This window comes from Chlorocebus sabaeus, chromosome 23 (genome assembly GCF_047675955.1).
Source record: "Chlorocebus sabaeus isolate Y175 chromosome 23, mChlSab1.0.hap1, whole genome shotgun sequence".
Classification (NCBI taxonomy): Eukaryota; Metazoa; Chordata; class Mammalia; order Primates; family Cercopithecidae; genus Chlorocebus; species Chlorocebus sabaeus.
The window spans coordinates 30,922,905-30,935,871 of NC_132926.1; the positions used below are offsets into that span (position 1 = coordinate 30,922,905).

At 46.8% G+C, this 12,967-nt stretch overlaps 1 protein-coding gene across 2 annotated transcripts in view; it reads left to right on the forward strand.

Moving 5' to 3' along the window:
- Nucleotides 1-10,690: 10,690 nt before the first annotated feature.
- Nucleotides 10,691-12,967, forward strand: part of CCDC69 (coiled-coil domain containing 69) — a 42,510-nt gene continuing 40,233 nt past the window's right edge. Inside the window, exon 1 of one of the 2 annotated variants that reach the window (XM_008015042.3) lies at nucleotides 10,691-10,883. In XM_008015042.3, the coding sequence (XP_008013233.3) occupies nucleotides 10,836-10,883 (48 nt within the window). In that variant the 5' untranslated portion in view covers nucleotides 10,691-10,835. The remainder of the gene's footprint in view (nucleotides 10,884-12,967) is intronic. The other variant, XM_008015041.3, reaches the window with a different exon arrangement.

Genomic DNA, 12,967 nt, shown 5'->3' on the forward strand with positions numbered 1-12,967 from the left:
CCAGGGCTCTGATTTAAAAGGTATCACAACGTTTTTAAAAAACAAACATGTGTTGTAACCCAAGGCCCTGGTAACCACAACACTGCCGGCTGACGCTAGCTGCCGCCTCCCAGGCTAAGACTAAAGGAAACTGCTCTCCGCCTACCCAAAGGCACCCCACACTGCTGTGCACCGTAGTTACCTTATTATATCAGTCCGGGAGCTCTGTGAGAACAGGGCCCAAGCTGGACCTCAAGGCTGCAATCATTTTGCACCAAAGTGCCTTTGGGATCCTCACCCACACTCTCATGAACCATCCCAGCAGATGTTCGACTGCTCCAGGACAGCGTTTCCTCTCCATTCTCCACGTGAGCCCCAGAGTGACCTTGGATAGCACCAATCTGACCACACCACTCCCACTCCTACAGGATAAAGGAAAAATGTCTTGGCCAGGCCTTCAAGGCCTCTGCCTATCTGTATCTTCCTCACTCCCTGCCTTCCCCCAGCATTCCAGCTGCACTGAGCCTCTGAGGCTCCCCCTGAGAGTGCCGTACTGGGCATAAAATGTTCTTCCCACTTTGTGGACAAGCAGAACCCCTGCTTAATCTACACAGCTCAGCTCAGACATCACATCCTTGGAGAAGCCTGCCCCGACCTTCACTCTCCCAGACAGTTAATCATTGCTTTTGCTTCCATGGTATTTTTCCATAACCCTTGTTGCATTATTTGTCTACCTGGAATACAGGCAATATAACCTCCTGCAAATATTTTGTTTAGCTTGCATGGTGATTTGTGTGCATGTGTTTGTGTAAAAGAGAAAGAGAGATTTTACACTAAAAAGTGGTAGGTGCTGGACACAGTGGCTCACATGTGTAATTCTAGCACTTTAGGAGGCTGAGACAGGAGGATCGTTTGAGCCCAGGAGTTCGAGACCAGCCTGGCCAACATGGCGAAACCATCTCTCTACAAAAAATACAAAAATTGTCTGGGCGTGGTAGCATGCACCTGTAGTTCCAGCTACTCAGGAAGCTGAGATGAGAGGATCGCTTGAGCCTAGCAGGTTGAGATTGCAGTGAGCCATGATTGTGCCACTGCACTCCAGCTTGGGCAACAAAGCGAGACCTTGCCAAAAATAAAAATAAAAAGATTGAGCCGGGCATGGTGGTATGTACCTAGAGTCCCAGCTACTTGGGAGGCTGAGGCAGAAGATCACTTGAGCCCTGGAGTTTGAGGCTGCAGTACACCAAGATCGTGCCTGTGAATAACCACTGCACTCTAGCCTGGGCAACACATCAAAACCCTATCTCTTAAAAAGAAAGAAAAGATTTTCAGTTTCACTTAGAAAATTAGAAGGTCAGGCCAATCAGGGCCTCCATTTCCTTCTTACACCAATCCACTGCAGTGCAGCCACCTGTGCTCCTTTTGGATGGGTATATGGCCCCCAGTTTGCACCTGTCCCCAACTTATACTAGCCTTTTCTAACTTAGGTACCTACCTAGCCCTATAGACATTTGGGTTTTAACCTGCAGACCTAGGTATATCTCCCATATGTTCTGGGCCACTCCCATTTATAAATATCATTCTATCTCCTTATCCCTCTAAATGTCCCAGAAATTCCAATATTTTGGCAAACAGTAATGCATGAACAGAATCGGATCAATAAAAATATACGTAAGTCACAAAATTTCTTTGCTAACTCATGTGGTCCAGTTTTCAGTTTGGAAAGCCCAGTTGCTGACCTCACCATCCTCCAACTCTCATTCCCATTGTTTTATGTGGGTAAGACCCTCCCACTAGGGTAGGACAAGGAAGATGCATCAGGACCCAGGACCAGTAAATGCCAGGTTTTCCAGAAGGAGGGGTCAAGGCATAGTTGTCTGTTGGAAAAGGGTTGCTTAAGTTATGATTAAATAGCAGGTTATATAGGTTGAAAAATATTCACTTTTCAAATCAAAGAATGAAGTGGGCTGCTGGAAATGAGGATCCACTGAACAAGCCTATACAGTTAATGTGTTTGCAATTGGATAGAATTGAGAGCATGACGTCAGTGGGAATATGCAGAAGGTGCAGACAGTCCCCTGATGAGATGTGTATCGGGGGAGGCGAGGTAGAGGGGTAGGGAGTTTACTGACTGTGCAGCCAGACAAGTGAATACTCAGCTCTGCTATGAGCCTGGAAAGACCCAAGCTAATGTTGGAGTCCTGCTCACTCAATTACATGTAAATCAACACGCTGCTCATCAGAAGACTGTATCTAAAAGGGAGGCTCAGAATCTCCAAAGCAAGGAAGGATTCTCCTATGGTCTCTAGATGTGGGGTGGCTCAGGGCCTGGCTCATGAAACAGTCCACCATGTTTCATATGAAGGATGCAGGTAGGGGTGGTCTAGACACTAGATACCCAGTGCTGCCAAGGATGTCTCAACCCTAGAAAATAGTGCTTACCCCCTCAACTCACTGAGCCCTGGATCCTACTTTGCCCCTCATCTCTGTGTGCATTTTCTTTAAGTCTATCAGACATCTATCAGACATGAGGAGGACATGAAGGTCTAAAGCAGTGGTTCTCAAACATAAGCACACATCACAATTATGGGGAGAAGATGTTAAAACACAGATTGCTGAGGCTCACACCCAGGGTGTCTGATGCTTTTGTAACAATTTCCCGAGAGATGCTGATGCTGTTAAACCCTGGTCCCCATTTTGAGAGTCACTGATGTAATGAAATCTTCACTCCTGTTCATTCCTGGTGGCCTCCAGACCCTACAGCTCACTTAAGGAGGGCATGTGCAGTTTCCCCTAGAGAATATTCCCAGGCAGCTGGACATGGTGGCTCACACCTGTAATCCCAGCACTTTGGGAGGCCAAGACGAGAGGATCACTTGAGCCCAGGAATTTGGGACAATCCTGGGCAACATGGCAAAACCCTGTCTCTACAAAAATATACAAAAATTAGCCAAGCATGGTAGCACATGCCCACAGTCCCAGCTACTCAGGAGGCTGAGGTGGGAGGGTCACCTGAGCCCCGGAGGTCCAGGCTGCAGTGAACCACAATTGCACCACTGCACTCCAGCCTGGGCAACAGGGCGAGACTTTGTCTCAAAAAAAAAAAAAAAAAGAGAGAGAGTATTTCTAGGTAATGTTCTGTGCTCCTCCTACTCTTACCATCCAAGCTCCTTAAGGATCTTTATCTGAACTTCACTGAACAGAGAAAGCATTGACCGACCATGATTTACATGAATTGACTCTTGGTAAAGAAAGTGGTAAAGTGAATCTTTTGATGCCTCTCCCAAGGCAGCCCAAATCCCAAACCACAGCTCTCCTGGGAAAATAGGCAGGGATGGCTTCTTGCTAAATAGTGTTACTCAGATTCAATTCTCCTTTCAAAGGACTTGCCCTTTTATTTAATTCAACACAATCCAATCCAATCAATGTAGCAATTCAGTTCCCTGGCAAGGAGACCCACACGAGCACTGGGGCAGTAAAGCTCAACCTTGAGTGTGAAGATTCCTCTGACTCTGTCCTCTCAGTCCTGATTCAGTGGATGGGGAAAAGAGAGAGAATTCCAGAGAAACTGCACTTTAACCAATCCCTGATGCTTCTGAAGCAAATGAGCCCGCCCATACCTTGAGAAATACTCCAATAGAACTCTAAGGACTCAACAATTTTAGGTGTTCTCATTCTTCAAGTATATTCCAAGAGGAGCCTGCCAAAACCAACCTTTCTTTTTAGGCTGGGGTGCAGTGGTACAATCTTAGTCCCTGCAACCTCCGCCTCCTGGGTTCAAGAGATTCTCATGCCTCAGCCTCCCGAGTAGCTGGGATTACAGGCGCATGCCACCATGCCTGGCTAATTTTTGTATTTTTGGTAGAGACAGGGTTTTGCCATGTTGGCCAGGCTGGTCTTGAACTCCTGACCTCTAGTGATCCACTTGCCTCAGCCTCCCAAAGAGCTGGGATTACAAGCACGAGCCACCGTGCCTGGCCAAAACCAACCTTTCTATCCAGAGTCCAGAAAACCCAGGAAACCTTAATCAACACAGCTTCATTTCCCATCTCCAGAACTGAAGCTGGGGCTTTACAGAGTGTCCCTAAGAGTAAATTATTCTAATTAAATTTAATATAATCAACCTTAATTAGTGACCTATGTATTGGTTAAAAATTGCACTCTGCTGCAAGTAACAAAATCTCAACAGCACTGGCTAAAACAAATTTCAAAAAATTTTTGTAAGTTGATATATAATAGTTGTACATATCCGGGGTATACATTTGATACATGTGCTATTTCATACATGTACACAATGTGCAATGATCAAATCAGGGTAAGTGGGATATTCATCCCCTCAAACATCTATCTTTTCTTTGTGTTGGGAACATTACAATTCTCTTCCAGCTATTTTGAAAAATATAATTAATTATTGTTAACTATAATTTCCCTACTGGCTTAAACTAATTTGTTGTTTATTATGTGAAAAGGTTTGGAAGTAGTTGATCAAGGCTGGTATTGGGGCACCATAAGTTAATCAGAGATCAAGACTCCTTCCTTATTTTGGCACTGGGTAATAAGATGGCTGCCAGGATTCAGCCATCCAGTCTGTATTCCAGGCAGGAAAAGGGGGAGCACAAAACAGAGGAGCCCTGCTTCCAGCTGAGTCATCCTCCCATTAAAAGTTTTCCTGGAAGCCTCAACCCATAATTTCCCCTTCCATATCCCTGGCCACCCCTAGGTGCAAGGAAAGCTGCGTAAGTAGCCTGTTAGCCCAGTACTTTGCCGGCCCAAAGAATGATCAGGATTCTGTAATTACGGAAGAGAGAAGAATGGAAGTTGAGTAAGGCAACTGGCAATCTCTCAGTGGGTTGGGATGAGGTGAGGAGGGAGGAGACAGAGCTATATAGCCCTTAATCCATTAGGGAGGAAACCCAGAGCACACAAACAAGTACAACTCAGAGGAAAACTGCCACGTGTGCTCATAAAGCCACAGAACAAGTGCTGCCAGGCTCTTGGAAGGAGAGAGCTTTGGAGCTGCTCCTCGATGTATGGATAGAACTATAACCCACAGAGGTGGATTGGGAAGAAAGTCACTCTGGGCAGAGGATATGTGCTTGGGGAATAGTTGGGCCCAATCAGAAGAATCTACACAGAAAAAGCTTTAGAGCTAGAAAGACCTTTAATAGTTGTGCATATTTTGGGCATACATGTGATATATCATACATGTACACAATGTGTAATGATCAAATCAGGGTAATTGGGACCACTGAGCCGAGAGGTTCTTCACCTGGGATCCAAGCACAGCCCCACTGCATGGGCTGCGTGGGGTCCCTGAACTGCCTGAAATTCTATGCAAAATTTTTTACATATGGGTATATTATATTTTTCTCATGAAAGATGCTGAGAATAATCCTCGTATTATTTCCAATATGCCCCCCCAAGAGCCCACACCACCAACTTTTTTTCTTTTATACACAACATGAATCCCTCATTGCCTAACTCACCAGCCTCTGTGCCCTAACCCAACTTGACTCATGCTGTTCTTCCCTCTTATAATCACTCCTCCTTCCTTCTCCCCTCCCCCAAGATATGAAAAGATGGGTAGTGATTTCCCCATCACTAAAAGTATTAAACATAGGCTGCATAAGCACCTAGAAAGGAAATTACAACAAGAGATTTATATTAGTCAGTGTTCTTAATTGCAAGCAGTAGAAGCCAAGCATCAAATTCCAATCCAACCTGATATTCCAGAATTCCTTTTGGTATGAATATCCTTTGGCTGTAGTATTCCCCCATGAAGTCCTCCTTGACTATCCCCACCCACCTTGGTATCTTGTCTCCCTTTAATGCCAATACCTCCTGCACACGACTTGGTATTGGCTTTATAAAACCATTTTTTCTTATGTATAGATCAAATGTCAAACGAAAGCACCCCAGATTATAACTCATTCAAGAACAAGAACTGAGTCTTCTCTTGCACCTTGACTATGCCTTGGCCATAGGGTGACCAACCATGCCAACATGCCTGGGACTGAAGAGTCTCTGGAGACATGGGACTTCCAGGGCTAAGAGTGGGAAAATCCTAGGCAAATCAGGATGAGTCACCCAACTTGGCCAAGAAGTAGTAGCTGCTTGTTAATTGCTAACTATGGTAGACATTATGCTATTTGCCAATATTTCTGATTCTCCTCTCCCTCTGCACACACATTGCACTTTCCCATCCTCTTAAAGTTGGGCATGATTGTGTGACTTGCTCTGGCCAATGAAATGTGAGTGGACCTAATGTGTGTCCCCTCCAAGTGGAAGCAGTTAAGGCCCTATGCACTGTTCTCTGTACACTCCCTTTTCTTTGTGCAGCATATCCTAAAGCCATCATGTTGAGAAGGCTGTGTTGTATGATGATGTGGAACTTCTCTGTGAAGCAGAGCCCTCTGCCTGCCCATTCTGGGCATGTAGTGTGAGCAAAAACTTAGCTTCTCTTGTGGTAAGTCACTGAGATTTTTATGCTTTTTATGATCTCAGCAAAACCTAACCTGACTGGTATGCCAACCATCAAAAATCTCATTGGCAACTTTGTCAAACTCATGCGACTCAAGTTTCTCAGGCATGAACTTCAAAACACATAACCAAAAATGCAGCAGTGGGAAAATGTGAAATCTGAACCTGCTCTCCCAGGAGGCTTAAAGAGGCTGGAGGCAAGACGTCTTGAGAGCAGAGGCTCCAGGGAAAGGACTTGCCTCCTAGTTCCCACCCACCACTCCAAGCTCTTCATTTTATTTTCTTCTACTTTATTTATTTTTAGAGACAGTGTCTTGCTCTGTCACCCAGGCTGGAGTGCAGTGGCATGATCGTAGCTCACTGTAATGACAAACTCCTGGGCTCAAACAATCCTTCTGCCTCTGCCTCCTGAGTAGCTGGGACAACAGGCTCGCGCTACCATGCCCAGCTAATTAAAAAAAAAATTTCTTTTTTACAAGGTCTCATTATGTTGTCCAGGCTGGTCTCAAACTCCTTGCCTCAAGTGTTCCGCCTGCCTAGACCTCTCAAAATGCTGGGATTACAAGTGTGAGCCGCCACGCCTGGCCCCAAGTTATTAATTTCAATTGTTGACATTAAAATTTGGGGTCAATTTTGGAGAGTTCGACTCTTCAACATATAGACGAGAAACTCTCAGAAAGGAGAAATGACTGGTTCAGGATCACTTTACGGATTTGGATCTCATGCTCACAGTTTAGCCATCTTTGCCCTTTATGTTGCTTTTCTACCTAATTAATCACAGTCATTGTCCATTTCTTTAGGATTTCACGGAACTGCCCACGGCTTGATGATGAAAAACTAATGATAGTTTCATGCATGGGTTTAAAAACATATTAAAAGTGAAGTTTTTCATATTAAAATAACATTTTTTATTATAACAGTAATAAGTGCATATTCTTTTTTTTTTTTTTTTTTTTTTTTTTTTTTTTTTTTTTTTTTTTTTTTTGAGATGCTCTGTTGCCCAGGCTGGAGTGCAGTGGCGCTATCTTGGCACTGCAAGCTCCACCTCCCAGGGTTCATGCCATTTTCCTGCCTCAGCCTCCCGAGTAGCTGGGACTGCAAGCACCCGCCACCATGCCCAGGCAAATTTTCTGTATTTTTAGTAGGAAAGGGGTTTCATCATGTTAGCCAGGATGGTCTCAATCTCCTGACCTCGTGATCCACCTGCCTCGACCTCCCAAAGTGCTGGGATTACAGGCGTCCTGAGCCACTGCGCCCGGCCCTCATTTTTTAATACTAGACAATGAAGCCAGGCTCAATGGTTCATGCATGTAATCCCAGCACTTTGGGAGGCTGAGGTGGGAGAATTGTTTGAGGCTAGGAGTTCAAGACCAGCCTGGGCAATATAGTGAGACCCTCTATAAATTTTGTTTGTTTGTTTGTTCGTTTGAGAAGGAATCTCACTCTGTTGCCCAGGCTGGAGTACAGTGGCACGATCTCAGCTCACTGCAACCTCTGCCTCCCGGGTTCAAGTGATTCTCTTGCCTCAGCCTCCCTAGTAGCTGGGATCCCAGGCATGTACCACCAGGCTTGGCTAATTTTTGTATTTTTAGTAGAGACAGCATTTCACCATGTTGGCCAGGCTAGTCTTGAACTCCTGACCTCAGGTGATCCACCTGCCTCAGCCTCCCAAGATGCTGGGATTACAGGCATGAGCCACTGAGCCTGGCCTACAGAAATGTTTTTTTGTTTTGTTTTGTTTTGTTTTGTTTGAGAGGGAGTCTCACTCTGTTGCCCAGGCTAGAGTACAATGGCACAATCTAGGCTCACTGCAACCTCCGCCTCCCAGGTTCAAGCAATTATCCTGTCTCAGCCTCCCGAGTAGCTGAAACTACAGGTGCCACTACACCCGGCTAATTTCTGTATTTTTAGTAGAGACAAGGTTTCACCATATTGGTCAGGCTGGTCTCGAACTCCTGACCTCAGGTGATCCATCCACCTCGGCCTCCCAAGGTACTGGGATTACAGGCATGAGCCACTGTGCCTGGCCTACACATTTTGTTTTTTTTTTTTAATTAGCCGGGCTTGGTGGCATGCACTTGTGGTCCCAGCTACTCAGGAGGCTGAGGTGGGAGGATCACTTAAGCCTGGAAGATTGAGGCTGCAGTGAGGCAGTGAGCCATGATCACTCCACTGTGCTCCAGCCTGGGTGATATTGCAAGATTCTGTCTCAAAAAACAAACAAACAAAAAACAGTTTTAAAATTCCAAAATCTCACCAATACAGTGGTAGTCACTCAATACTTTTTTTTAATGAAAATGAATTTGTTACGTTTTGTAACACAAAAAAATTCATCTTCGGTATTTTTGCTGGTTATGTGGCATCCTATTTTTATGGATATAGCATAAGATATTTAACCAAGCTTCGCTTCTTGGCTGTTTAGGTTGTTTTGTGTTCTTTGTTTTTAATCACGAGCACTGCTCCAATAAACACTGTTAATTTAAGTTTAATTTAAGTATACCCTGTTTCTTCAGGACCTGTGGAGCACGTCTTATGACAGGGGTTCTCAAATTTAGCCCAGGCCAGACATGCCTGGAGTGCTCATGAAGTTATAGATTCCTAAGCCCCATCCCCAGACTTTAGGCCAGGGGTGGGGCCTGAGAATTTGCATTTCCAACAAAGGCGGCTGGTAGTGCTGACACTGCTGATTTGGGAATCACACTTTGTGAGCCACCATTATACCTGCTTTTGAGAACCTAATATCACATTTCCTTAGTTTCCTTTCTCACACACTTTTGCAATTGGTTTTGTACTCTATGGAGGGAGCAATTTTTTTGAGGTCTCATATTCTTTCCCCATTCATGAGTCTAAGCACTTTTTGCAGCACACCTTTCCAAGAGTTTTGGCCCTGATTCTAATATTCCAATATACACACAAATAGGCATACACACTGATTTTCAGAATTAGTTATCTTTTCCCTGCATCGCCATTCCAGAAACCTCAGCTAATAACAAAGTGAAGATAAACAAAAGCTCCTTTTCCTAGACACTGACATTTTATATCCCATAGTCTCACCATAACTGGCCTGCCTCAAGAAGTTGTTGTGATGAATAATATCCATCCAAAATGCATAGAGTCAAATATTACAGATACTTGTGAGGTGGAAAAACACTATCAGCCCAGAAGTAAGGCGGCATTAAAATTAAACTTAGTATTATTGGCTGGGCATGGGATCCTAGGACTTTGGGAGGCCGAAGCGGGCAGATTACCTGAGGTCAGGAGTTTGAGATCAGTCTGGTCAAAATGGTGAAACCCTGTCTCTACTAAAAATACAAAAATTAGTTGGGTGTTGTGGTGCTTGCCTGTAATTCCAGCTACTTGGGAGGCTGAGGCAGGAGAATCACTTGAACCTGGGAGGCAGAGGTTGCAGTGAGCCAAGATTGTGTCACTGCACTCTAGCCTGGGCAATAGAGCGAGACTCTGCCTCAAAAATAAATAAATAAATAAATAAATAAATAAAATAAACTTAGTATTATTATTTATTTGTAGGCCATTGAGTCAAAGGTTAGGTTCTGGAGTTAGAACTGTATTCTGTGCCGTGGCTCAAGCCTGTAATCTCGACGCTTTGGGAGGCCAGGGTAGGAGGATTGCTTGAGGGCAGTCGTTCAAAATCAGACTGGAAAAAAGAAAAGAAATTAGTTGGGTATGGTGGTGTGCCTCTGTAGTCCCAGCTACTCAAGAGGCTTAGCTGGGAGGCTCGCTTGAGCCCAGGAGTTTGAGGCTGCAGTGAGCTATGATAGCACCAAAAAAAAAAAAAAAAAAAAGGAACTGGATTCTCTCTGGGCTGTGGTAACTTACTAGCCATGTGACCTTAGGCAAATCATTTTGAATCTCTGAACACCATTTTCCTCACCTGTAAAATGGAGGAAGTAATACCTTTGTTGCATGGATATGGCAAGAAATATAAATAAAATGTATAAAACAACTGGGACAAAAACAGCCCTCAATAAATGATAGCTGTTAGTTTATCAAATAATTGTTTTAATTATTTTTTCCCATGGCCCTTTCTTAGCTGAGGATTTGGAAAAGCATCTGTTGCTCCTCAAGGTTTTTGTTTCTGCCCTGACCAGAGCTTCCTATTATTTAGAAAGATTCTGGTCACCTGCCTCTGGTGGCCGCGCCGCTGGCCCTGCAGGCTACGCGGAGGCCCCGCTCTTCGGGTATTTACGGCGCGCGGCCGCCCCAGCTCAGGCTCAATACAGCGCTTCCAGGTTCAGTTTCAGGGTCTCGCCGGCAGCCGCAGCCGGCGGGCGCGGAGCGGGCAGCGGGGCCCGGACCGCAGGCTCCTCTGGGGGCCCCGGAGTTGGGAAGCGGCGTCCGGGAGCCCCCGGAGGAGGATGGGCTGCAGACATAGCAGGCTGAGCAGCTGCAAACCCCCGAAAAAGGTAAAGGGCGCCGGCGGAGAAGTTTGCTTTCCGAGAGGGGAGTGCGGAATCGCTCTGCCTGGGGGACTCAGCGCCCCGGGTTCTCTCTGGTCGGCCCGGGTACCGGACTGAGAACCTGGAGAGGCCGGCTCACAGACGAGGGAGGCTCTGCTGGGAGGCGCCCTTTACCCCGACCGGAGCCGCACCAAGCAGCCGAGTTTACAAACACGGCACCCGGGCCAGGCAACGGCAGCTGATTCCCGCTGCCTCGGGTGGGGAGATGTCGTGTGTCTGTGGCAGGTGCCCTCTGCTTTCGATCTGGGGCTGTTCGCTGTGTGGCCATGGACAAGTGACTGGACCTCTCTGGGCCTTCGGCTTCCTCCCTGCGGGGTTAGAGGCTGATAATCTCAGGGCTGCTCGAAGAGTGTGCCACAGACTGGCAGTATCGGCATCACTCGGGACCTGTTACAAATGCAGAATCTCAGGCTGTGGCCCAGTCTTGCCAAGAGAGAAGCTGCGTTTTAACAATATGCCCAGGTGATGACGCTTTAAAGTTTGAGGCGCTGGTCTTAGGGTTCTTGCAGGCCCCGGAGCTGGTGAGTGTGGGCTGCCCTTGGGGTAACTGGGAGGGGCCAAAGAGGGAGGAGATCTACTGCCTTCTGTGGCCCTCTCCTCCCTTCCTGTCCTTCCCCCAAGGGGCCTTGGAGGTAGGTTAGGGCCCAGGGGACAATTCTCAGGTTTCTTGTAGTGAGACCAGCTGCCCCTTGGGGTCTGCCGAGCCCAGAAGGTCGGAACCTGGAGCTAGAAGGATAGCCTCCTGGGGGGACACTGTGAAGCAGAAGGGAAGGAGGACCCTCAAATTCTGGCCCCTTTTCCTACCACTGCCTGCCCCCTAGCCAGGTGGGATTAGATAATCCCATAAGCATTATTATCATTCCCCCTTGAGACCCAGAGAGGTCCCAAACTGTGACAATATTTAATAGTTTTGCAATGAACTTTAGTCCTCCCTCTGCTCCTGCTTTGCTTGTGCCCTGAGTACAGGTTTTTCTGCCTAACAGTACTGTCCTAGCCTGGAGGATTCTACTCCCTGCTCTGTCTGATACCTCCTGGCTTTCCTTGCTCTCCCTTTATTACCAGATCGAAAATCCTCACCAACCCCTGACCTAGAAACCCTCATGTCTTTCCTCACTCCAACAGGGAAACTGAGGCTTGGCTCTATCAGTAGAAGGAAGGGGCTGGCTGACAGGGATAATGAGTTGGAGAGACCTGAGCCTCGGCTGAGACTTGTAACTGAGCAAGTGGTAGGCAGACGTTAGTCCTGGGTGTAAGTCCTAGTGGTGCCACAAACATACTGGGTGACCCCAAGCAAGCCCTGGTGGGTGCCTGGGTCTCAGTTTCTCCCTGTATGGGAAGTGATGAGCAGGATGATCCCTAAGCATCTGAGAGTCTGTGTTCTCTGCACCTGTGTCAGCCTTGTAGCTTGCAAAGTGGACCAAGGGTGAATTCTGTCTACCCAGAGGTAGAGGAAGCAGGGAAGAGCTTGACCCTTCCACCAGCTGGAAGAGGAGGTCACAGTAAGCACAGCTTCTTTGGCTCCTGCTTCTTCTGAGAGACTTACCAGCTGTTCCTGCCTGTCCCTGGCACAGCCAAAGCTCTGAAGGGCAAGTAAAGCTGGCACAGCCTGTCTGAGTTTGAAAGGGCCTTTAGGTACCACCTGGGCTGATGCATCCGCTATACAGATAGGAGGTTAAGGCCTAGAAAAGGGAAGGGACGTGACTGAGGTCACAGAGCAACGCAGAGCAGAACGCAGGTATCTAGTCCCCTGGCCCCGTGTTCTTTGTCTCCACCTCATCCCGCTGTGCCTCCAGTGGCTTGATGTCTTTAGCATCAAATCTTTTACTTTTGTTGCCTCAGAACAGCCTGGCATGCCTTCTTGGCCCCAGCCATGCCAGGCCCCTGCCCCTATATGGCAAGATTTATGGGCTGGTTTTGTTTAAAGTTGCCATCCCCGTAGGCTGTGCTCCTGCCCAGTTTCTCACCCAGGTGCCAACCCCTTGGAAGGCATGAGCTCCCAAGTTCATCCCCAACAGGCTATCAGCCCCCTG